The sequence below is a fragment of the Zonotrichia leucophrys genome, chromosome Z (genome assembly GCF_028769735.1).
Source record: "Zonotrichia leucophrys gambelii isolate GWCS_2022_RI chromosome Z, RI_Zleu_2.0, whole genome shotgun sequence".
Classification (NCBI taxonomy): Eukaryota; Metazoa; Chordata; class Aves; order Passeriformes; family Passerellidae; genus Zonotrichia; species Zonotrichia leucophrys.
Window position 1 is genome coordinate 21778917 of NC_088200.1, and position 26466 is coordinate 21805382.

The 26466-nt window shown below is 37.8% G+C and overlaps 1 protein-coding gene across 2 annotated transcripts in view; it reads right to left on the reverse strand.

The window, feature by feature from the left end:
- The window catches only part of MCTP1 (multiple C2 and transmembrane domain containing 1), a 217926-nt gene that overhangs the window by 151996 nt on the left and 39464 nt on the right, over positions 1-26466 (reverse strand). For both annotated transcript variants that reach the window (XM_064735559.1, XM_064735558.1), the window contains exons 2-3: positions 4744-4858; positions 1005-1147 (exon numbers count right to left, since the gene is read on the reverse strand). In XM_064735559.1, coding sequence (XP_064591629.1) covers positions 1005-1147; positions 4744-4858 — 258 coding nt within the window. The remainder of the gene's footprint in view (positions 1-1004; positions 1148-4743; positions 4859-26466) is intronic.

Sequence of the window (26466 nt, forward strand, 5' to 3'; positions counted from 1 at the left end):
TACAAAAAAAAATCTACAATTTGGCATTTCAGTTTAAAATTCTGTCATGAATTTTAGATTAAGACTGATACTGATCTAAGACATCATGTAATTTCAGATCAACTAAGAGAATTATATGGGTAAGCCAAGTTTCCATGCTTCCCAAATTATTTTCAATGTATGTATGTTTTATTTTGAATCCTAGCACTTCAGATTTCTAAATACATTTTTGGGAAAATAATTTTTATCTACTTTGTTTTACACAACTAAGAATCACTTTTGCATCACCATGAACTACCAGGGCCAGAAAAGCACCTTTCTCTTCTGTGGGGGCATAAAAAAATCATCACAGTTTTACTGGTTTTCATCCCAATACCAAAATCCAAGAAATACCAGTGGCTCTGCTGCTTATTAGTCAGGACATTGCTGGCCACTTTTTGATCTAAACTCAAGCAATCTGATATTTCAGAATAATTGGTGTCTCTAATAGGACAAAATCATCCTCACATGTGATTTACTAGGGAGAGCTACAATGTAAAAATTGTAAGAGCAGAAAATAGCATGAAACATAAAAGCAAACTCACTGTGTTTCATACAAACAGAAGAATTAGAAAACTTTGGAGAATCAGGTACACATCTCAATAAATTCTCAAAAACTGACCTCAGCATCGAATTGCTTTTAATGGGACAGATTATGGTTCATATCATCATTATGCAGTGATATTTCCATAAATAAAATGGGTCATGAAATACAGTTTACTTTCTCTGTTCTTCTGCTAAAATCACACTAAAGAAATATAAAACAATTATGACCTGAAGTTAACAAAAATGCCTGTATTTGCCACTTTTAAAAATGCTGACATCATCATTCTATAGACAAAACTAAAATTATTTTCATTCTAACTAGTCTGTAGTCCTTACTATTGCACAATAAATTTTCCAGTATACAGAAAATCACAAAGCCTGAATTCTTTCAATAATTCTTCTATTCTAATTTATCAGAAATATGTAAGCTGGTGTCTTACCTTTATATACAATGGTTCTCTTAGGTTATCTATAAGAATGTAAGCCTTTTCTTCCCACACAGGATTGAGGTTCTTGTGTACTGTTTTACTTCTAAATACTTCTTTTCCTCCAAGCTTGAACTTGACATATGGATCACTTGTTCCTGGTAAAGATACATATCTATACTGTTAATTCTGTCTTTGTAATACAGAAAGGAAATGGAGACTAAATTACTTCAAACAGAACTAAATGTAATTTCTATAGATAGTCAAATTCAAAACCACATCAGTTGAATAGAATAGTTTATTGCCACAATCTATTACTTTCCAGGGTGTCAATACTCAGTTAATTGACTCCATTAACATCAAATGTGCACTTGCATCGCTTTCTGTTGTTTGCAATCCATTCTCAAAGTCATAATGAAATACTGGCAGTACTTATTTTAGTTAAGAAAATTATGTCCTATACTAGGGCTAGTATATTATATTAATGCAACAAAAATTAGATTATAAAGTTAAAATTTCTCCTGTAAAAACATTAAACTAATTATGTTGTGCCTTTGAAAAGGCACATACGCCACCGATGCCACCAGTGTAAGTTTTCAATGACTTTATTGTGTCCAAGCTTTTCTTTTCCATATAGACTCACTTCCTACAGCACTCTCAATGAGAAAATTAACTCTAAAGTCTGTCCACAAAGCCCTCAACATGTCTTCTGCAACAATCACCTGCTCACTAGAGAGCACTGTACAAAGCCTCTTCAAACAACTGATTAACAAGTGTGATCAGAAAAACAACCCTGATGGGTATGACAAAATGTTAAATATGCCATATGAATGCCATACGCATAGGACGTGTATGTGGAAGCATCACAAGGACTGAACCACCTGTGAGAGGAGGAGTCTCAGGGTCAGTGGGCATAGGGACTTGCAGTCATCTAGGAGTGCATGTGAAACTAACTGACCAAAGACTATCTTAAAATAAACAGTAACTCCAGCTTCAGTCACAACTGCATCATTAATAGCAGCAAAATTGTAAGACAAGGCTTCTTTTCTTCCTTTAACTTTTAGGGCTTTTCAAGAGACCAGCATATTTTAGAACTCTGCATTTGTATCCACTGGAAAATACATCCAAAAGAAATACCTTGTTTTAAAACTGCAACACGATCTTCTAAACATAAATTAGAAGGGTTATGAGCAGCATTCTTTGCATTATTTCATCCAGCCACAAGATGTCAGTACTCTTCACCTGAAGTTAATATCTCCTTGTTTCAAAAACTACAACAGTGGAATAGGGTGGTCTCATGAGTAACCTTCATTCACACCTGTAATTCCTGGGGCAGAATTTCAGTGGCACAAAAACATTTTGTCTAGCACAACTAACTTGTTCCTTGGTTATTCAAACAGTGGTGATGATTTTGAAGTCAAAGATCATGTATTTAAATTAATCCTGTGTATGGACACTACATTATGGTGTGCCCACTGCCCTGCTCCTTGGAACCACTCTACAACCTCAGGAATTCTCTTAGGTCTTGACTTCATGTAGATAGTTTGGAAATGAAGCATCCCTTGACTGTACCAGGAACTTCTGCATGGTTAAGGTGGGAGTGGTATTGAGTTGAAAGACAAGAGAGGGAAGAATCAGTCTTTTGCTGACAGCCTTGGAACATCTAAAAGAGGAAAAATGGTTCTAGCTTGTGAGTTGGAAGGGTTGATTGAGAGTGCTGTAAAGTAGGTTTGAAGGGAGAAGGGGATAAAACATTGCACACTAAATATGAGCCCAGCAGGGCTCAGACCAGCATCAGAGTTGAAACTGATAACTTAGCTAAAGCAGATGACCCCAGTAGGGATAACAAACAGGAGGAACTGGAGGTCATTCTGAAGTAGAAAAGCTGTGAGACAAATCACCATTACAGAAACATGGTAGAATGACTTGTTTGACTGGAGTGCTGCTGTGGCTGTTTAGAAGCACTTCAGAAGGGTCAGGCGAGGAAGAAGAGGTGATAGGGTGGCTCTGTATATCATGGAGTGTTTCAGTGTATACAGCTCAAGAATAGTGATGGTTAACTTTGAGTGCTCAAGATTCAGGGGGAGCCAACAAGGCAGACATCCTTGTGAGAGTCTCTTACAGACCACTCAACCACGATGAGGAGGTGGATGAAGCATTGTATAGGTGGCTGGCTGACATTTCCCAATTGATAATTCTTGCTCTTGTGGCAGATTTTGACTGGCTGAATGTGTGCTCGAAACTCAACACAGCAGAGAGGAGGCAGCCTAGGAGATTCTTGGAGTGTGTTGAATTTCCTGTCACAGCTGGCAAGGGAGGCTACCAGGGTTGAGATTCCACTAGATCTGCTCTTTTTGAGTAGGGAAGGGATTGGTGAGAGATGTGGTGGTCAGAATGCCCATCTTGGGCATAGTGATAGAGTTTCTAATTCTTGGTGAAGTAAGGAAAAAAACCTCTGCCTTGGACTTCTGGAGGGTGGACTTCAGCCTGTTCTGGAATTGGTTCAGAGAGTCTGCTGGGAAATAAAGAGGTCCAGGAAGGCCGGACACAGTTTAAGAACAAAATCTTATAGATACAGAAGTCAGAAGTCCCTATGCGCTGAGAGATGAGCTGTCAGGGAAGCCTTGTCAACAGAAAACTTTTGCTGGAACTCAAGGGAAAAAAAAGGGGCTTATGACCTTTGTAAGAAAGGGCAGGCAACTAAGAAAGGCTAAAAGGATGTCATTAGGTCATGTAAAGAGAAAATTAGAGAGAAAAAAGCCCAAAATCAATCTGTCCACTGCTGTGAAAGAAAATTAAAAGAGTTTTTATAAATTATTAACAACAAAAGGAGGGCCAAGTAAAACCACAATCCTTTTTTGAATGCAAGGGGAAACACTGTTTCCAAGGATGAGAAAAAGGCTGAGGTACTTAATGCCGTCTTTGCCTTAGTCTGTAACAGTAAGACCAGTAAGACCAATTATTCTCAGGGAAACTAGCCCTTGAGCTGGTAGACAGGGCTGAGAATAAACATCTTGTAATACAAGAGGAATTAGTGACTTGTGAAGCCATTTGGGCAGTTACAAGTCTAGGGGATCAGATGGCATTTACCCAGGAGTACTGAGGGAGCTGGTGGAAGAGCTCACCAAGCTGCCCTCTATCATTTATTTATCATCAGGTCCAGATGACTCGGGATTAGCCAACATGCTGGCCATTCACAGAAAGGGCTGGAAAGTGGATCGAGGGAACTACAGGCCTGTCAGCCTGACAGTACCTTGGCAGGCTATGGAGCAGATTCTCTTGAGTGTGATCATACAGCACCATACAGGACTATCAAGGGATCAAATCCAGACAACAGTGGTTTAAGAAAGGCAGGTTCTGTTTAACCAACATGATCTCGTTTTATGACCAAGTGACATGCCTGGTGGATGATGGAAAGGCTGTAAATGATGGAAAGGCTGTGTACTGGTGGATGATGGAAAGGCTGTGTACCTGGATTTCAGCAAAGCCTTTCTTACTGTCTCCCACAGCATTCTCCTGGATAACCTGGCAATCCATGGTTTAGGCAGATGCCTTCCTCACTGGGAGGTTAAGATGGGTTAAGAACCGTCTGGATGGCTGGGCTCAGACCATGCGACTGCATGGTCACATCCAGCCGCTGTCCAGTCACTACTTATGTTCCCCAGCATATTTTAATTTCAGTACCCACATATAAATTTACCCAATGAATATGCAACTTCCCAATTATTAAGGCAGTGCTCACTAGCTCACTTACCTCCACGGTCCCGTGCAGCTAGATTCTGTCCTCTTCTTAGTGTAACATCCAACTGGTACATTCCAGGGTCCCCAGGGGGGAAATCTGCATTACTAGTTCCAAATGAATTTGTTCTCTGGAGAGGAAAAAAAAAAATGCAATAGCTAATGTTACTAAAAGTTTCATGTAAGGTATATATAACATCATCCCTACCGAACTAAGAAAAGGCCACATCCCACTCCCTCACGTCAGAGCTACTGCCCAACATCAAGGAATCTGCCCCTTGATGTTGGATAGGAGCTCAATATGAAAATTTCATCAGTATGATAATTACCAAGATTCCTTTAAGAATAAAACAAAACAAAACAAAACACACAAACAAACAAACAAACAAACAAAAAAATACCAAAAACTCCCAAAACAACAAAAACCCCAAACTGGCTGAAAAATAATTCTTTGATACAAGGGGGTTGGAAATTGATAGTCTTTAAGGTCCCTTCCAATCCAAATTACTTGATGATTTTAAGAATTACAGTTGCAATTACATTCATATCTACTCCTGGCCCACTAAAGCAAAATAAGTAAGAAAAATACAAAGCTGGACCTTATAGTATTATTTGGACTAGTCGTTACTAGTATACTCTAATCCTCTGTTGATTCAATAGCTATAACATATGCATTGAATAAACATACATAAATTAAGATTTTGTGCTCTACTGCTGTACTTTGCAAGCTATGTGGATTTTTTTCCTGAGAGTTTTGAGGGAAGCTGAGGCAGGAAAATCACCATAAAGACATTAAATGCATCTGTAGTTCTGTATGCCAGGGCAAATATTCTTAGATTAGTTATCTGCATAAAATGTGTCCTAAGAAAATACAATAAAGGAAGTCAGAATGCAAGAAACTCCCCAGCCCTCTGGAGTTCATGAACAATAAACACATTCCTGTCCAAAATACAAAGTAGAGTAATTATACTTCTTAGTATATACAAGCTTTTCCAAAAACGTTTTTAACATATCTCTCTATGTAGGATCCAATTACAGCACACACTTGGAACACCACTTTTAATTTTAAGACTGGAAAAAGTAAATCAATTATACATTCACAGTAGATACAAAAGCTTAATCTCTTACACACTTTGAACACTGAATTTACATATGCTCATGCTAGGAACTAAATCTTTTAAGAGTAGTGCTATTAATGTTTTATTATGTGATTATGGGTCCTCTGCAAGAAAAAAAATTGCATGATGGAAATATCTCAGAAAACGTATGAAGTGCTATACCATTTCAACAAGAAACCAGTTTTATCTCTTTCTTCCTACTAAACCCTTTCTTCTTTTTAAAGTAATACTAAAGCCAAAGCATGAAGGAAGACACAAAATAAAGGCATTTCAATACCTGGTTTATTCTTGTTATTTCAGAGTCATAACTTCAAGCCCTAGCACATTAACTTTTGCTGCCACACATAAAATGCTATCCAAAATGCACACTGGCATCCGCATTGTTTCCACAGCAGTGAAAGAGGGACAAAGAATGTCTGGCAGTAAAAAAAACAAACAGAAGAGTTTCTAACAAGTTGCTCTTCTTTCCATCTGCCTCCATATCCTGATTTTGGAGCAACATTTATTGATTTAAATCCAATATAAAATTTTACCTCTGCAGCATCACTTGCAGAGCCTAAGACAGTGCAGCAAAAGTACAGCAAAAAAGAAAATAAAACCAACTTCTCAATTTCTCCACTAAGATGACAAACATTTTTCAAGAAAGAAACCACAGCTTCCTTGCCAGTTCTGCTACAATGCTCTCTCCACCTTTCTCCCATGTCATTATCCTCCCTTGTTTTATCACAAATTAAAAACTCTCTTATGTTCTCTTCTCTGAAAAGCAACTACTGCAATCATGCCAAATCCTTCTGGGTTTATCAGTTGTTTCTTACAAACACAATGGGTCACCTACAAACAATGAATTGCCAGCAGAGGGATTTAGACTCTAAGTTTTTCAAGGACTGAAGGAAGTAATTTTCTTATTTTTACACTTCTTTTCATCCTAGAAATATATTGCCCCAACCTGTTTCTATGGGGTTGTGTAACAGTTTTTTTAATGAAACTATTTAACCATTTACAGCAACTGAGTTCCAGAAGAAATTAATATGGTTACTTCTTTTACCAAGAAGTAGACAAACCAGTCAGTGTGCAAACACTTGCCAACATCTCTTAGGATCCTACATATGTGCAAAGATGTAACCCCCCTAAAGGAACAGGACACTGAAATCAGAACTTCTGTTGGAAATCACAGACAGTGCACTCAAACACTTCATATGGACCAAAGTAAACCATCCTTGGCCAATACCAAATGCAACAGAATGTTATTGGATATGTGGGAATAAAACTCATAAAGTGTTGCCCCTAGGCTGGAAAGGCATTTGTACTTCCAAAGCCTCAGTCCTTAACATAACAATAATTGATAAAGACCAGGAGCCCACAGGACTATGGATAAGAAGCTATTTGGAGTGCATAAAATGCACCTTAAATGCTGTAACTGAGCGACCAAGAGCAGAGCACCCAAGCTACTGCTGTGACAACATTTTATAGCTTTGTATGGTGGTTTTTAGCCTGGCTAGGAGTAAGTGAATTAGAGAAGGCAATAATGGATTAAGACAATTTTCTTTATATAAAAAGATATACATATAAAAGATTAAAATATTTATATAAAATATAGAGAGAAAATCATACTATAGATGTCATTACTGCATTGCAGAAAGAAGTTAAGAGCTTGTCACATGTCACTTTACAAAAACAAACGGCACTAGATTTTCTCTTGGCATCACAAAAGTATGCACTGTCATTAACATCAGTCGCCCTGTATATATTGATCAAAATGGTAGAGTGTCTACAAATGTCCAGGAAATCTGGAAACAAACACAAATTTGACAAAGCACAGCTCAAGATGACACTTCCTGTGGACACTTCCTGGGGATCTGAAGAAATCTGGATCAAACCTACTTCATGGTTACCCAGCTGGACTTTAATACATGTTTGTAATTGTCACCATAATAATAACAAGCAATAATAATTGCTCTGTGTGTTTTAGTCTGCATTGTGACTCAGTTGTTGTAATGTTGTACACATAAAATGAAATACAGATATTAGACCAGCTCCCTTAAGGAATTTAGTCTCCAGAGAAGGGGAGACTTGATAGGAGCAGTGGAACAGAACAGCATTTTACTCTCATAAGGGCAGTCAAACAGAATAGCACAACACTGGAGAAATAGATAAAGGATGTAACTTAGGCAAACAGGAGTTGTGCAAAATGTAAGCAGGATGCCAGCTCAGCTCTGCAAGGCTGACAAAGCAGAAGTTATACAAACCAGTAACACTGTGCTAACTCAAAAGCTGGGTTTGAGGAAAAGCCACTTAAAAAGGACACCGGACATTAAAGACCACCAAAAAAGACCTGAGAAGGGCCACATAAGGACTTCAACAAGGGGTGTGGTTTGTAAAATACAGTAATACATATAGATTAGGTAATCAGGGATAGGTGATGAATATGTACTTGTTGTTTATGCTAAAAGCTCTGTTTACCTGACATTCAAGGCACTTGATTGCAGGAAGGATCCTCTGCGTGACCAGCAAAATGCTGGTCACTGAGAGGATGGATGCCTGATTTCTAATACTCAAAACAGTGTTAGAAGAACCTATGTTTCTATCTGGCCAATTTTGGTACCAAGAATGAGCCACTTTACCCAGACCAAACACTGGACTAAGTTGCCCAGGGAGTGTCTCTGAAGACACCTGAAAACTGCTCTGACATTGTCCCAAGCAATCTTGCTCAGAGTAAGAGGTTTGATTGATCTATCTCCAGAAGTCCCTGCAAACCTCATCCATCTTGTGATTTTTTATTGATTTGGAATGTCATAGTAAATAAAGTATATGCTGACCTTAGCTACCGTTCCTCAATGCATTGTTTTGCCTTCCACTTTGTCATGGTTTGAGTCTGGCAAAATGCCAGTGCCCCAATGAAAATATATGCTCCCTGGTGTCTGCTGTGAGATGTGATCAGGAACACGCAAAGCAGGCCCCCACTTAGAAATAAAGAAAAGAAAACTTTATTAAAAAGTTTAAAAACTTTATTAAACTGCAACTTTAAATAACAAGAAACACACAGGGAAAATGAAAACTTCCCAAAAACATTTCCTTCTCCCCCCATCAAATTTCCAATACATCTATCCCTCAGATCACCAACTCAGGGTCCATCACCACCCTTCAGACAATCAATTCTCAGTTCATCAAGAGGAGAGGAGTCCTTGTGCCAGAGGCTTCCCCAGGAAACACAGTTGAAACCTCGTGTGTTTCCATGTCACTCATGGCACTGCCTGGAGAACACTGACATCGTGACCTCTTCCTTCCATGCCAGTGCTCTCACCACTGCACATGGACCAGAGCTGCTCCTAGGGTTTTCCTTTCAAGGATGCTTTGTCCTGTTCCAAAAAGAGCACAGTCTCTCAATTTCGGGACACCTGCCCCCCCCAGATTTCACCCCCTGGGGCCAAGGGGTACCAACACTGAACCCTCTTGGCTCTGAGCCATTGCTTCCCCATGGATGCAGTCTCTGTGTCACAGGAAACATTGTTCTGTCCATGGGCTATACAAGAAAAGCCCAGCCAAGGTCACTTCATCATCTTTTCCCATCTAAGATTCTTCTCCACTCTTCTGGCATCTTTCACTTGCCCAGACCTTCACACTTGCCCATTTCCTTCTTCCATTTTATCTCTACCTCTCTACTAGGAAAGGTTAATGCTCTGCAAAGCCTTCATTGTCCGAAAAAGGGTTAAAAGCTCGGGCTCTGCCCACCCAAAGCTCCCACAAGCGGCGGGACACCTTCTCGCTGAACCCCCCCGCTTCTTCTCCTTCTCGACTGCGCTGCCGGCACAAGTTATCAAGTTTCAAGATAGCAGAGTCCCAGGCACAGGCTGTACTCTCTCTCTTGGGGGGCTGCCCGATGCCTCCTGGTGTTTCTCCCACCCTTCCATCCTCGGGGGGCCTCTTCACGTCCCGTCGCTGTCCAAGGCCCAGCCTACCTCACCCGGCCGCATGGCTTCCCCTCCCCTGCCCAGCCAGTAGCAGCTGAACGGGGCAGAGATCCGAACTCTTTCCTCACCAGAACCCAAGAGAGCTTCCCCCAGGAGTGCTCTGCTTTTTAACCCCTGTGTTCTCAGAGGTGTATCCAATGTCCCCAGTGGCCACACCAGGTGCCAATATTAAAATCTGAGCACCTAATGGCTTGACCACAGCATATCCCAGAAAACTTACTTATTCTCAAACCACAACACACTTCTAATTGCCCTCATATGGCAGTGCTGCAGTTGGCATTCAGAACTACCATCCCATCCAAGATACAAGATGCACATAAATATTAAATTTTTCAAAATAAGCTTATATATGTGCTTTGCATTTATGCTGCAGTGCTCATAAAAGTTGTTACCATTCCTTGGACATTTCAGTCTTTCTCTGTGAAGCAACCCATTACTTTCAAAGACGCAACAAACATGAAGCCTCTTTCTACATGTGCTTGTAGAAAACAAGTTGCTCACACTCAAAAATCCCAAATATGATCTTTTTTCAAAAATTAAAAAAAGCATAATAAATTTAAGTCATCATGAAGCAAATTAGACCTGACTTTCAGAAGAATTATTGCAGAATTACTCAGTTTCCAAGACAAGGAAAGACTGAGCAGTTCTGTGCCATTTTGGTTTTAAGATTACTGGAACTTACATGGCTTGTCTGAGTACGTTTTTGCAAGTACACATGCACTTGCACTCACAAATACATGATGCATGCATAAAGTAAAAGGGGAAATAGAAGCAGGGCCTAAGGAAATGAAAATAAAAAAACCTGAAAATACAAAAATTACGTATTTCTTTCCTGCCAAAATCAGACCCCAAATTTCCAAAATTATTGAATTGCTAAGCATTAAAATCATTCCCGCATTTTCTTTTTTCTATTTTTTTCCAAAGACTAAGTCTCAGACAGATGAAGTACTATTCCACTTTCTGGCAGCTAGCATTTCTGTTACCTCTAGAAAAATCTGCACTATCACACAAAAAAATTCTCTCACTTGCCTGAAGAGTGCAGAATTACACAGCAAGTGATGTCAAACATGGTAGATGAAAGTTATTCAATTAGGAATCAGAGAGAGGTGTCACTTCAAATCCAAGATGATCTGTGAACAAGTAGCTGTCTCCGTTTCAAAATAAGAAAAATACCTGAAGTCAACATAAATGCCATATACCACATTCGCTTGAATAATCTCCAATCATTGTATTTAAACTTAAATCATCCATGTTTTCACTACAGAAAACAATCCTAATATATTCCTACCTCAATTCTCCATATTAATAATCCCAATTATTTATATAAATACATATAAACACTTTTTACATAATATGGGTTATCCAGAATTAGTTTGTTTATTTAAATTATATGACAAAGTTCTCTTTTACATTTTAGTAATTGTATCAGAATTTGAATTATATTGAATTAGTTTTAAAGTAAATATAGCAATAGTATCACAATCAGTAAAACAACACTAAACTGCTTCTAAAATGAACTTCCCTAGTGCTTTGTGTCTCACGTAGATATCTGCAAATCTGAGTTAGCCTTCTGAGCTGCCAACTGCCCAGCAATACTGCTCACCTCCAGCTGGTAGCAATGGCTCTGCACAAATATCATTTGACTACTGCTCCAAACTGCAGATATTCAGAATGAAAGTAACCTAAATCTTGCTTCAATTTAGCTTGAAACTTGAATGTGGAAAGTGAAAAGTCTTTCATTAAAATCTCTATGTATCTACATTTTGCAGTCATTTCAGCTTTACCGATTCAGAAATCACACAAACTGGCACACTAGCCTTGGTCAACCTTACACCTTTATTGTAATTTTATCTATGTTTATACTTTCAAAATGGTGGAGTTAAATATCCTGCCGGCTTTCACTCAAAGCTAAAAAAAGATAAGAAGATAGTAATAATATTTTTTTTTAATCACTCATAAAGAAAAAAGAATATGTATCAGAATCACTCTCCTCAGGAAGAAACAATGGTTTTGGAAGGATCTGTGTACTTTTGTGTCTTCACATACCAGATACTGCCCATACCCCTCTCATTTAATCCCTCTAGGCATCATTTTTGACCAGTGGAAGCAGCATAGTAATTCCCCCTTACTTCGCAGATGAAAGGCAGAGCACTCAAGTTATTGCTGTGAGAGGGTTCACAAAAGGACTAGCACATTTGCTATCTCCCTAACTGCAGCTCTGGAAAACAATTAATGCATTTATAAGTATCACATACATTGCTGTTCTCGTTTAAAGGCATTTTCAAAGACCGTCACTATTTTCCATAGAGAAAAAGCAAAGATGTTTGTTTGGAGAATAAAGATATCTCCCTTTTGACTGATGCTTCCTTAACTCCACATCGTCCAGTCACTTCCAGGCATAATTCTCCTGGGCCCTCATGCGGAGAACCCGTCCCAAAGCCACTCATTACTTCTCTTCCATGATAGAAAAAGGGCAAAGCAAATGAGTATGGACTGAGAAACACCATAAAGAGTGATGCTGATGGATGCTTGGATAAAGATGTATTATACCAAGAACTCCACACTACAGCATACACACAATGTTGACACTGCCCCCAACAGTGAGTTTTTTGATTTCCTTTTCTTTAATTTTCATAATGTGCCTGTCTCCTTAGTTTCTAAAGACAAATGATAATGTATTGTTACACTAAAAAAAGTTTTGTAAATTTGGTTATTTCAAAACCCTCCTACTATGGATAAGGGATCGGTTATTTAGAAGGTAAACTACGTCTCACAGCACTTCATTATGAGAAATTAAACAGCACATAATGAATGTGTGACACTGAGTAAGTGTGCTTAAAATGTGCATTTTCTGACAAAGTTCACAAAATAAAAACCCTTTCTGCAGAATCCATGTGCAGATTTCAGGTAGATTGCCTCACTTTTGAAACAATCACCTGAAAAAGTTCATTACCTATACCAAGAAATAACAAACTGTGATTAAATATACCTCAGTCTATCCATTTGAGTAAAGCATTGCATGTTCACCTGAAGTACTGGAACAATTTATTTCAGTTATTCCACTTACACATCTGAGGTGTTATTTTTCTTCAGAAAACTATCCTCATGAGTAGCATCCAGTTTCCCAGAGTTTGCTGCACCATTCAAATGAAAAATACCAGCTACAAGAGTTTTGTAATGCTGCTTCCTGATTCAACACTATAAAATAATATGGAATTAATGAGATAGGTCTTGTTAGCATTGGTATGATTAGGGGAAAATAAGTTTTTGTTGATGAAAAAGCAATTTTAACACCGCAATGTTTGATTAGGAGGATACAAGCATACTACATTAAATATTAAAAATATATGTGCAGTATTTCTTTTAATTCAAGAACTCTGTTTAATGGGATATTTTTTTTTTTTTTAAATTTCACAGAATGCGGAGAATATCACTGCTGGTGAACTACTCATCACAGGCAAATTTATCAGCACCAGGGCTGTTCTCTGTGCAACAGAGCAATTTTTCAGGCTACAGGTAGAAAATGCCACCAGACCAGTCCTCCTTCCTTCATTTCATTGCCAAGAGATAGACTGGCAAGAAAAATCATTAGTGACAACAGTTAACCAGAAATAATGGCACCAAAACTATGACACATCTTTGAAATAATTGACTTACTAAAATTTCCCTATACCTTGATCAATGCCTCTGGTTCTTCTCAGCCTAATGACAACGTACTTAATTCTCTTATAAATAGTTTTAATACAAAAAATTGACCTTGATTGTTCACTAAATGTGACTGGTTTTGATACTGGTCTGTTTACTATGTGGTTTAGACTGTATTGGGTTTAAGAATCTAGCATTAATTTCAAGACAGTGCTTTAAAATTTTGAGGAGAACTGGTATGTAGTATTTCATAATTTAGTAACTTTTGTCAACTTGAAATGTCAACTTATGTGTAATTTTTTTATTTGTTTTTTAATCTAGCAAAAATAGCATTTATGGCAACTCAGTAACGGAGGAACAATTTCAAAACATAATAAACTGAAATCGCCCTGTCCTATTTTTAATTCAATACATTTTTTCCTGTGACCAGTATAGATGTACTAAACTGTGAATAGTCATCCTGGATTCATATCTGACATTTGCTGCGCTATAAGAAAGTGAAGCTAACAGCAATTGTATGCCTCCACTGTTTGCAGAAAGCGAGCAGATAAATAGAACCTATAGGAAAAGCTGTCTCCACAGCGAATTTCTGCTTTCATTTAGATGGAAATGTAGATCCTATTGTTTCCATCAGACAGAATCTTTTCAGCTTCATGTAACTTAATGTGTAAGCAGTTTACAAAGGAGACAAGGGAGTAACACAATAGCACATTCCTCCTGAAGACAAAATTAATTTTTGCTCAAACTCAAAAATACGTATCCTACACCAAAATTCACATTGCAAGCAGATGCACTCTAAAAAGAGTCACCACATCTTAAGTTACTCAAAATGAAAGCATCTTTTCCATCATGAAAAGAGCACCTGTTCCTTTAAAGTACTGCTGAATTATGCAAATACAAAATACATTTTGATACATTTAAAACTTTAGTCTAAACAGGGCAGTGTTAAAATTAATGAAGTGGTACTTATTTATTATCTTTTTAAGATCACATTTACTTACCCTCAATTAGGAATTTAGTTTCATTGCTCATGCACTGTAGAAGATGATAGAGTATTTATTCTCAACTCCTAGAATTATTCCTCCAGCCCCTCCTGGATTACATACATTTAAACCCATTCTAGAGCTTCATTACAAAATCAGTTCCATTCATATCTGTGAGACAACCAAATAGATCTTTCAGTGATTTTGGTTGCACTGCTACCCTGCTGTATAAACCAGGCAATCTGCTCAGTATGCCTACAGCCATGCAAAAACCCCTAGCCAGCCATGAACATCCTGGCTCCAAAATCAGGAGTTCAGAACTCAGCACAGATTAACAGCTCATGCTAACACACCTACAAAAGCCCCTCAGGCCTAAAAATGTAATTTCTAGTGATCTCTAGAGCTCTACAGTGACATGTAAATAGGAGGAGTCAATTCAGGATAATACTTGCGGGTTTTTTTACATTCCCATGAAGACATTCTTGGGACTCTCAGTCATCACACAAACTTGGTTATTACCTCTTTTCACATCTTTACACAAACGGGATAAGGCAACCTCATCATGTGAAAGATCTGGCAACATTTCTGGCAGAATGCCATTTCCTTGGGGATTTTTGTTCCTGCCCTCTGGCTTGGAATACTTACAACACACTATTTTTCTTGTCATTTCCTTTGGATAGATCTCCTCTGTGTATTTCTTCTTCCTACTCTAATATGTCTCATGTCATAAAAATTCTTGACAGAAGAATTTTGATAACAGCACGCCAGACATGCTACTGCAGCTCTTTAGCCATTCTATGGAAATTACAGCTTTCTTCCTGAAATTGAAGAGCTAACTTTTTTTAGGTGGTTTTGACAGTCAGACCCGTAGGTTTTCCTCTGGCAGCACAGGTCACAGGATTTTGCCCTGAAGACCTGAAAACATCAGTCTGCCCTTTAGTACCACAAGTGGAAACCACAGCTAACATGCAACAACACAAACTCAGATTAAGTACTTGCTCTTTCCATAATGAGAAGCACGTATTTTATTTGAAATCTCTACCTCTCTTCCTGTCACCTACAACATATATCTCTTAGCTCAGCTGAGTAAAATACCCAGAGATAACACAGTAAAGAGCTGTTGAAATGTTTATGGAAAAGGTACTCCTGGTAAAGAATAAAGCCTCATACAAACACTATACAGAATTTATTGATTTTATTATACAGCCCCAAATGAGATTTTATCTTACTAGAAATTCTAGTTCTATAAACACAATCTTGAACACCATTGATTCTCACTTTTAAAACTCACAATTTTGAAATGTATCAATAAATACTTTGCAACCCTACTGCAACTCCCAGTACCTGATGCATGAAGATGGGGCTCAAGTCAGTGCAGAAAATCAGAGTATGCAAACCTGTGTAAATGTACACTTCTGACAATTTCTTTTTCCTAACTGTAAGTCCTTATTAACTAAGGACCCATTAAAGATATCACAGAAGAGAATTTTGTACAAGGCCGTACATTTTACCTGAAAAACAATCAAGGATTCTGAAATAAGTATGCACATGAGAGACTATCCACTCACAGTTACATACTTAGGTACTAAGGGAGCTACTGTAAAGGAGCACATCTGGTGTAGGTAGCTCAGGCTGTAAGCTGCAGACAAAGATGCAGGATGAGCTCCAGATGGGAGTCCAGAGAGACAAGAAGCCATGAACTGCCAACGTTCTGCATAACAAAGGGCCCAAACACTGGCGGTCAAGTGAATGGACACAACACTCATAGGCACCTGGACTGTGAACGTGAAAAAGCCCAGAGATTCCTTTGTTCACACTCCTCCAAGAGGCAACTACTCGAGCCTAATCTGTGTTACTGTCAATAAATGGCTTTACAGAACTAGAGATATGAACATCTCCTATGGGAAATCGTGGCCAAACCAACAAGGAAACCTGCTGTGACTACATGTGAGTGGAGTGTATGGGGGAGCCAAGCTCCAGTCAGCTCACCGGAGCAGCCTGTTGTGAAGGGGCCTCAGTCGCAGCAGCTGAAATCTCCACACTGAGAGTGTGACTGGCAGAGATTGACTTGTGAATGGTCAGAGTGGGAAGTTTTCTTACTGGCTGTCATCTTACTAAGTGCAAGTGGACTTTAACAATAAGCTCGGTAAAGAACAGTGCTATCTTGGTTTGCATTTGCAGTGCCATTGCAATGTACTTATTGAAGACACGAATTTGGTGTAAGCAGATTCCTGAGAAGTGAAACTGGTTCTCAACTCTTGTTTTAACCACTAAAAATGCATCATTTACTACTTTCACAGGCACAACATACAGTTTCTGTGTTTGTGCAGGTCTCTTATCCACTATTTAAAAATACTATTAACAAATATAATGGCTGAGGGTACATTTCAGATGCCAGCTAAAAGTGTTATGACAGATATTTGCCTAAAATAGAATCCTAAATTAAGAGATAAGTAAGAAGGCCCAGAGAATGACAAAACAGGTGACACTTCGCCTACAAAAAATGCCACATTGAAAAAAGAGAAGTCTATGCTAAAGTAAAATAGCCAGAACTACTACTAAAGCAACTAAAAGTAGAGGAGTTTGAGTAGGTTTATAGAATTGCATACATCCTCTGGTAGAACACATCACGCTCACTACAGATACTGTTTGTAAACTTTAACCAGTTCTGGAAACACAGCTGTTTCAACAAACGCCTCCGACAGCAGAAATATCTCCTTCACCTAAGGTGCACCTTCATGTCTCTTGACTTTATAGAGGGTTAAACTTTGACCCTTATTCTAAAGCTGTCTTCTTCAATACCTTAAGGACATGACCACCACGAAAACATTTCAGTTAACCTTCATCACTCACCTTTCATACCCACAATAAAGAGGAATGAAAGCAGGGCACAGACACTAAACAAAAAGGCAAAAAAAGGGACAAAAAATTGTTAGAAGTAATACAAAATTCACAAAGATAGTGCCTCTAAATCAATCTGATACCAGATCTTCATCTTTGTATTAAAGTGCAACATTCTGTGTAACTTTGAGTGCAATTTTGACCACGGAAGGCCATTATAGATAGCACTGTATTGCACAGAGGTAAGGAAGGAGATAGGTGAGTCTATTCTTTTGGATGCAGTAATTTATCTCTCTGGAAGGAAGTGCAAAAGGTGCCCACTTCAGACACAGCGTGGGTTTGTAAATTCTAAAGACACCTGTCTGACATTCAGCTCTTCTGCCTGTGGAGATGCAGGATGTTAAATTTCTTGTGAGGAAGATATTGACAATGACATGCTAATATTAACAAACAGGTTAATACTAATTATTATATGTCTTGCTACAGTCACCTGTGTTATACAGAGTGCAAAAATGTGCCACACAGGACTGGTTTTTATGACATCAGGCAGGTACTTCTTGAATTAGATGTAAACATTCTCAGGAGTCTCTAAGTGCTGAAGTAATTTTTGAATTCTATGTGTGCTGTTTAACTGTTTTAAAAACTATTTTAATTGGTTTTAAAAGCACCAGAATCAGAATTGTTAATCTTTCACCTATCACATTTCAAGTTTTAGGGACAATGGGAATAATGTATGTGCAAAAACATAAAACTAATCCACCATTAAAATCTATTTTCTCTACAAAATCTTACTCCTGAAGAAGGGAATGGGCATTTTCTCATTTTAGTAGCTTGCATAATATTTATTTTTAAAGAATTTCTCTATGATTCTCTGTAGTTTTTCCATGTATTTGTTTGGTTTTCGTTTGGGTGTAGGGGGTTTTGTGTGTTTGTTGTTTGGAGGGGTTTTTGTTGTGGTTATTTTGGTGTGGGGGGCTTCTGCGGGGAGGAAGATGAAAGTGTATTAATTTCCATAATGGTTTTTTTAAAATAGTCCAACCGCAGAATTAATTCTGAGCTCTGAAGAAAGACTGTACCCAAGAGGTTTCAATAACGTAACAGACTAAAGAAAGTTTTGATTTGCTACCATAGCCATTTTCCAGTCTGGGAACCTCAAGAGGAGCTCCTTTTTCTATTAATGAAAAATAGATTTATGAAGAAGATTTCCCCAAGCTTCTTCACAAATCTGTGCTTGATTTAGGACATCTTTATAAATACAAATATTGATGGCAGACTTCGGCAAATATCAACTACATAAAATAGTTGCTTCAGTGTTTTTCAAAGTGCAGTAATTGCAAGGCACAGCATGCTTTCATTCACTGGAACACCACAGACTTTCCAGGAAGAGAAGTGAGATTGCAAATCCTCTTCATCTCTTCTGGTGATAAAAGCACCTTGGAAAAGGGTAATTTTAATGCGCTGCATTTCAGGAGCACATTTCAACTTGTTCTTTTAGGTATGAAGGCACATAATTTGTGCAAATAAAGAAAGAAGACAAAACTCAGGAAGAAGACAGCTTTTTGCTTAAATGCACTAATAATAATTTTTAAGAAGTCTTTTAAACATGTAATTGCAAGTATTTGCATTTTTCTTGACGAGAGCTTAGGTTTTATTTAGAAAGAAAACTTTCCTCCCTAGTCTTCATCTTTCTTCATGCTCTAATTAGTCAACTCATTTCACAAAAAAGACTTAGAATATATCAAAGGGCCAGCACAGGTAGTTTGTTTTGTGGTCACGCCGCACACCTAAATTTGCACTTGCAAATAGAAGATTTTGCTCAAGAAATAGATCAAACACAAAAACAAGCAGAATTCTTGCTACAATTAGCAGTTATTACTGGACAAAGTAAGACTTGGGTTACCTACAACACATAGGAATTTCCTTTGGCCCTAAGGTGAATTTAGACCTTGCACACTAAAGTGCATTGCAGCCTGATGAGGGGCCCTCCAAATCCTCCAGATCTGCCACCTACCCTGGAGCGTACCTCCTCTCAGTTCCTACTACTGCTGTTCTTTGAGGTAAAGACAAAAGCACAGACCTTCTTACTTGCTATGAAGACTGTGCCCTGCCTCTGCCCCAAACCCAACACACCTGACAGCGTCAGAACTCACTGAGCCTCTGGCTTTCACAGAATCATTTAAAAAGTGCAGCATGTGGCTGTGATGACAGGAACTGCCTTTCATAACACCATCACCAACAAAGAGAGACACCTTGGCTCATCCACAGCGTCTGCACAAGGGACTCAAGTCCCACAGTTCTACCCCACAGATCCTGCCCCAAGGCCCACCAGCGCCAGGTCCTTCTGCAGCAGCTGTGCAGGGGAGGGAAAGCAGTTGGCCATGGCCTGGTCCCTTCTCTCTGTTTTCAGCTGTCTCCTCCAACTTACTTAAAATTTCTTTTCTGGGAGACAAGATTGGAAGTCAGGACTACCTTCTGAAGGCACACCACTCTGTCACTGAGTAACAGCATCATGCCTTCTCGCTTGCACTGTTTTCCCCCACAACCTCAAGCCTCTTTTGTATAAAATGAGATTGTTTTGATTTAAACTGGCACAGGAAATTAAGAGGGAGAATGATATTATAGGGAAGATACAGATAGACAGACAAATAGATAAATATAGTTCTTCTAGATATAAAAACAGAGGCTGCACTCACTGCACCCAGTAACTCAGAGGGATGGAGCAACACGGCTTCTCTGGGCAGCCTGTTCCAGTGCCTTATCACCCTCACAGTCAAGAACTTGTTCCTAGTATCTTATCTAAATGTACTCTTTGTCACTTTACCCCTTGTTCTATCACTTCATGCCCTTCCTAAAAGCACTCTTACAGTGTTTTTCAGAATGTAAATGCATCTGTCTTCATGCAATAGACCTTCACAGAATAATGCAGTGGGACTAAGAATGTGAATTCAAGAAAGTGACTAAATCAGTTACATCCTAAATGCATTTAGCTTTGTCACAGAAATCATTTGCCCCCACATGACAACTGACACTGCTAAGAAATGTGAGAGAATAGCAGTTTTTTTTCCTCAAAGAATGCAGAACTAGAAACCATCAGGTGCCAGAAATACTTCAAAGAATTGTGATTTCTTTAACAGAATTCACTAATGCATGCTGTGGACATATTTTATATTAAAAATAAATAGATAAAAATTGGAGTGTGCTTCTTAAGTTATGATTTTGTTTATTCTTTTGGTAAATAAATCTTATATGAAACATATACTGGAACTACCAATATTTCATATAAGCTATACCAACTCACAGTAACAGTCAGTTACTAATGGTCCACTAATGTTAATTTGACCAAACCCATAGCAGTACTACCATTTCTCTACTCCAAAAGGCATAAAAGGGGCACATTTGATTTCCTATAATTTTTTTAATACTTAAAAATTAAAATTATTTTCCTCTTCTTATTCCCACAAAGTAATTTCCTTGGAGAGTTATTCCCAGTGTATGAAGAAAAAAACCCGATAAAAGTTGAAGTGAAACTTAAATTCTTGTTTTACCTAAAGCTTATACTGGCCAGCCATACAAAAAATCACCTGTTTTAATATGACCAATAGCTGTTGAAATACACAAGGAAAAGCACACGGTAAGAGTCCTGGCAGTCAAAACCAATGTACGCACTTTGCAGTCAATATAAGCAGCACCTTGTAAAACAGAAGCAACAGTTGTCTAAATGCTTTCCAAAGAATACACAGTTCTAGACATCTAGATACAGCCATTAGTGAGACTAAAAAGAAAAATCAAGGAGGAGAGATTTTATCTATATTCTAAATAACATTGGAATTTTCTTAGATGGGAAAGCTGAGTTTATTTCAAAGTTGTGGTGATGGGAAGGAAAGAGATAAAAATGTTTTGATGGACAGATAACAACAACAATAAGCAACCTTAATGACTCATTCCAGCCTTTCATTAGGGTAAAATGAAGTGGACAGTTTGGCATAGGTCTACATTTGCTTCTGTTATGCTTTCAACATCCATTCTCTAATTGCTGCTCCACCTCAAGCCTTTCAGGCTGTCACTCACCAGGCTTACATTTTATAGCATAAAACTGGGCAAAAGAAGAAAAAAAGGTAACTTATAGCATCCATTATCACTCAGCTTGACAAAAAAGTTCCTATGCTTTTTTGAAAATTACAGTATAAATGTAGAATGGAATACCATTCTACAAAAGTTTGTGCTGCTTTTTGGGTTTGTTTGTGTTTGTTTTTTTTTTTTTTTTACTCTGAACATATTCTGGACATTCAGAAATCAGTGCTTTTTCATAGTAGCTAACCAAAATTCTGCACTATCCATTAAAAATTTTAATACACATGGCAGTAATTTGTTAATCACTTTCTGTACCTTTCATTAAAGCGGTAAGACTTTTATAGCCTAAGTGACTAAGCAGAGAAAGACTACGTATATAATATGCTTTAATATAATTCAGAAGCACAGTTTAAGAGATGTATCTATTTCCAGTGACAGTCAACCAATAAATAGGTTTGCATCACATCCTGACCTCAAGTTCAGTTCTCAAAGGCGAACAAGTCTCACAGAACCGATCTGAATTGTCTGTATTAAGGCTGCTTATAGTACTGGAGAGGAATGGCAGGAAAGGTACAGCCAAAATCCAGAAAACTCACAAGAAACTGTTACAAGAAACAGGAGTCTAAGATTGCAGTGCTAATAGGCAAGACACCCATTGGTTTCCAAAATGCTACTCAACAAATTGCTTTTGTTTTCTATTATTTCATCTGGAATACAATTAATGATCAATAGGAGCTGCTAAGAGGTAACATTTTAGTTTGATCTTGTAACTCACAATATGAAGACTCACTTTAAAAAAGTAGGCTGGAGTCTATGGGATCTATCAGCCAAGGATTGAATTTCGACTTCATCTTTAAATATAAATACAGAAATAGTATCATGCAGAGAAAAACAAAAGCACAGACTAATTCTTTGCAAGGATTACTTACAGTACTACTATTTCGACACCTTCATTTTGTAACATGTTGTTAAAATTTCTTATTTCAAATAAATGCATGTGCACTCACACAGTTCCATGCAGTGTAACAGATTTCCAGAAAAACTGAGATATTTTTCTTGCTTCCTATTATTATGTACATTCTAAACCATGCTGCCTTGATATTAGTATGTGCCACAATACCCTCTCTGCAGTAATTTCATTTGGACTTTTAAAAAATTCCAACATTTCTAAGAAAGGGAAAACGTCCATTTGGACAATCACTGTCCCTTAGATTTACAGTAACAGAAGTATAACTCTTATAGATGGAAAGTTCACACAGTGGACAAATATAGTACACTGAATTACTCCACTATTTTATTTTGTATGTATGAAAGCAACTAACATACAAATAAACATAAACTGGCTTTCCAGAATATTGAGGTTATGGGGAATCTTAGTCCAATGCCGATATTTCGCATCTCCTTTAAACAAATGCCCAGCTCTGCAGAAAGTTCCATAACCAGATGCCTCAGTCTACTTGTGGAAATAGTTAGTCTACTTGACTAAATCTCGTATGGAATGATAGACCATAGCCTAGGTTTCATTCTGCAGAATACTGAGAAACAGAAGTTATCACAGCAGTTAGAAGTGAACATCCTCCATTGCTATTATGCATTAGTGAAATCTTAATTTATTCCATGGCAGTGACCTCCTCTTAGAAAATAAAAGTCATAAAGCTATCATTGAGATGACATTTATTTTAGAGTAGCAAAAAGAATTTCAGATGTCCAGCAAGAAAATATGCCATATATTACAACTATCTAAACTTTTATGATACTTTCCATACTAACGATATAATGTGCTACAGAATTTGGAAAATATTGTAAGCATTTTTACCTTTCACATTATCAGTGCTTATTTCTATTCCCTCCTTTAAAAGTCTAACCTTTTTTTCCCTCTATGTATTAGGAAATAGAGAATAAGTGCTCTAAAAATTAACATCTGAAATGAAAAATAAAGAAATAAGATATACCAGAGGAGGACTGCCTTCTAATAGGCCTCAGAAATCTCATGCCTAAATTAAAATTGTATCTATAAAAAGGGATCTGAATCATTGAAATTTCCCGTGTAGCTTAAATCATCCACATTTTTTGTCAGTCAAACAATACTCAAATATAATGATTTTTAAAGAAAAAGGATGCAGAATGGCTGTTTAACTTTTTAAGTTGCTATTCAGGGGTCTTTTCTTCATCTGCAGTTGAAGTTAAGAATGAAAAATGTGAATGTCAAAAGTAAGTAAGCTCACATCAAGATTCTGGAGATCACTTCACTAGAACAAGAACATGCAAATAAAACCATAAACCTGTACACCAAAAATCTATTACAGTAGTCTTAAAAATCTGAGAAAAACGGAAGTGTGAATTTAACTTATGCACAGAAATTTTTCAGTGCATATATACATATACACATACTTAGTTGATACTATACTCATTAAGTAATTACCATACAGTTGTTGACCTTGGTGCCCAACAAATCAACAGCTCTATCACTGCATTAGATTAGTTAATTTCTTCCATTTTATCTTGCCTAAGAGAAGAAGAATCATCAGGCTACACCCCAGCATGTTCCATTTTTATCATCAAATTACAGAACTCCACACAACGGGGAGACTTTATTTCTGTGCCTTGTTTTGTTTTCCTCTCAACATTAATTCAGTAGCATCTCAGTAGTCACTCATGTTAAATCATTCACATCTGTAAACTCTCAGCTCTATAATATCACATCCTAAGCCTCTAGAACCCACTGGATTCTCATCTTCACTGTACATAGATCAGAAAATCATCAATTATCTCAGATCTTGGCCAAATGTCTTCTAGCCAATTTTCTTGCTGCAACTAAGATCGAAGATGAGTAACAGTCTTAACACTTTTCTGCAACTGCTTCATTATTTCATATTCTTCTCCTGCATTGCTCCTATTGACAGAAACACTTTCTTGAGTTTTGGAGAAGCTTATTGAATGAAAGTGAAAAAAGTGCATTATTTTGCAGGTTTTTCTTGAACCCAACCAGCAGATAAAAAGAAGAAAGAAATTATAAGGGAATGGTACTTATTTTAATAATTGCTTTAAATATTTTTTCCTTCTGTATAAAAGTCTGCAAATCATTTAAATACAGAAAAAAAGGTAATTTAAACAGAACTTGTTTTTAAATCGGTCCATTATTTCAGAGTAGACAGCGTAGCAAATAACCAAGCAGCATCTTACATTTAAGATGTTCTAGAAAACAAACAAAAAAGATCTGTTTCCAATGGTTTTCCATAAATTCCATTATTTTGCTCCATAATTTTGCTATATACCTATATAAGATGCGATAATTAAAATCTCTGAGAATAAAATATTATATGGGTTTCTCAAACTGGATAGAAAATGCTAACTCATATGCATCCAATGCTGAGAATACTCTTTAAACTTTAACAGGAGAAAATCTTCTCATGAGGCAACTGTTAAATCAACTATGATCCTTTTCTACCCACACTGCATTTAATGAAGTTATTTAAAGTCTCTATGAAAAATCGTGAGGAAGGATCACCAGATTTCACAATTGCTGCTTCGCTTTACCCACTCACTGTATCCACAGTATACCTCCTCCACTCATCTCAGGACCAGCATCAATGTCCTGATCTGAGATGTTCCAGCAAAGGCTAGGACTTGAGCTATTGGGCAAGACACCTAGAGTGTTCCAATATTATTTACAGCTCAAGTATATTTCCAGTTTAAGAAACAGAGTCAAAGCATATACTCCTATGACCTAATATATCCCATAATTCCTACTACTCAGGTTTTCTTCATGGAGAACTGACTACATGTCAAGTCCAAAAAGGCCCATGAAAAACCATGCCAATAAGAGGCCATACTAGAAGTCCTGCAAGAATATTAATTCTGCCTTTTAACAGATAAAGCAATAACAATGCACAGGCAAAGCAAAACAAGGAATCAATTCACTACTTCCCAAGGACTGGCTGTTGTTCCCCATGTCCAGGAAAGCAGGACTCCATCATGCCTAACAGTGACTTGGTAAGACAAACACCATCACTCTGAATGTCCTCCACTTCCTTTTTTCTTCCTCCAGCTTTATATACTGAGCATGAAGTCACATACTCTGGAATATCCTTTGGGTCACCTGAGGTCAGTTGCCCCACCTATTTCCCTCCCAATTCCTTGTGCATGTCCAGTCCAGTCCTGAAGAGAGGAAAGGAGAGTATTTTCTCTTGTCAGACCAAAAACCTCAGTCACTGCTTTGGTGCTGAAGGTCTCTATCTAAATAAAAAGTAGGCTGTAAGTTACAAAATTATAGTAATGTAATTCAGTAAGTAGCTGACATGCTAGTTTCAACCTGCCATGTTTCTGTCTTGAAAGAAAAATAGAACTTCATAGCATTTTGATTTGCTGCCAGGTACTGGATGTGTCATGAATAATGCTGAGAGAGGATGCCTCCAAACCTGCAGAACTTGTTTTTAAAATGTTCTAAAATAGTACTGTTCTTGTAAGCCACAGATGCCTACACAAACTCTGAGAAATACTCTCCAATTACAAATTACTTGAGTATTTTATTCAAGTGTTTTGGAACAATCATCTGCAGTGTTCAAGTTCCTGTCTCTCACAGTTACAGTCACAAAATCATTGTTGAGAGTGCAAATGATCTTTAACTGTATACTGTGAAAATGTCAGTTTCCAGGTGAATGTGGTTTATGGGATGTTTTCACAGGATGACAGAATTGTTAGGGTTGGAAGATGATAAAGGTTGGAAGAGCTCTCTGGAGATCATGTAGTACAACCTCTCTGCCAAGGCAGACTTAATTCCAGGTGGGTCTTGGCCTTCTTCCTTACATCCCTGCATACTCTGACAACGTTCCTACAGTCCTCCCACATGGTCTATTCCCTTCTCTACATCCCATACATTTCCTTCTTGCATTTGCTTCCTAGGAGCTTCCTGATCCATGCTGATCCATGCAGCTCTTCTGGAACCCCTTCTGTCCCAGAGCTCTATTCCACAGGATTTCTCTGAGTAGGTCTTTGAAGAAGCCAAAGTTGGCCTCTCTGGAGGGTCCTAGTCTAGTACTGCTTTGCTTCCTCCATGCAGGACCCTAAGTTCCACCATCTCATGGTCACTTATAGACAAGGCTGCTCCCAATCT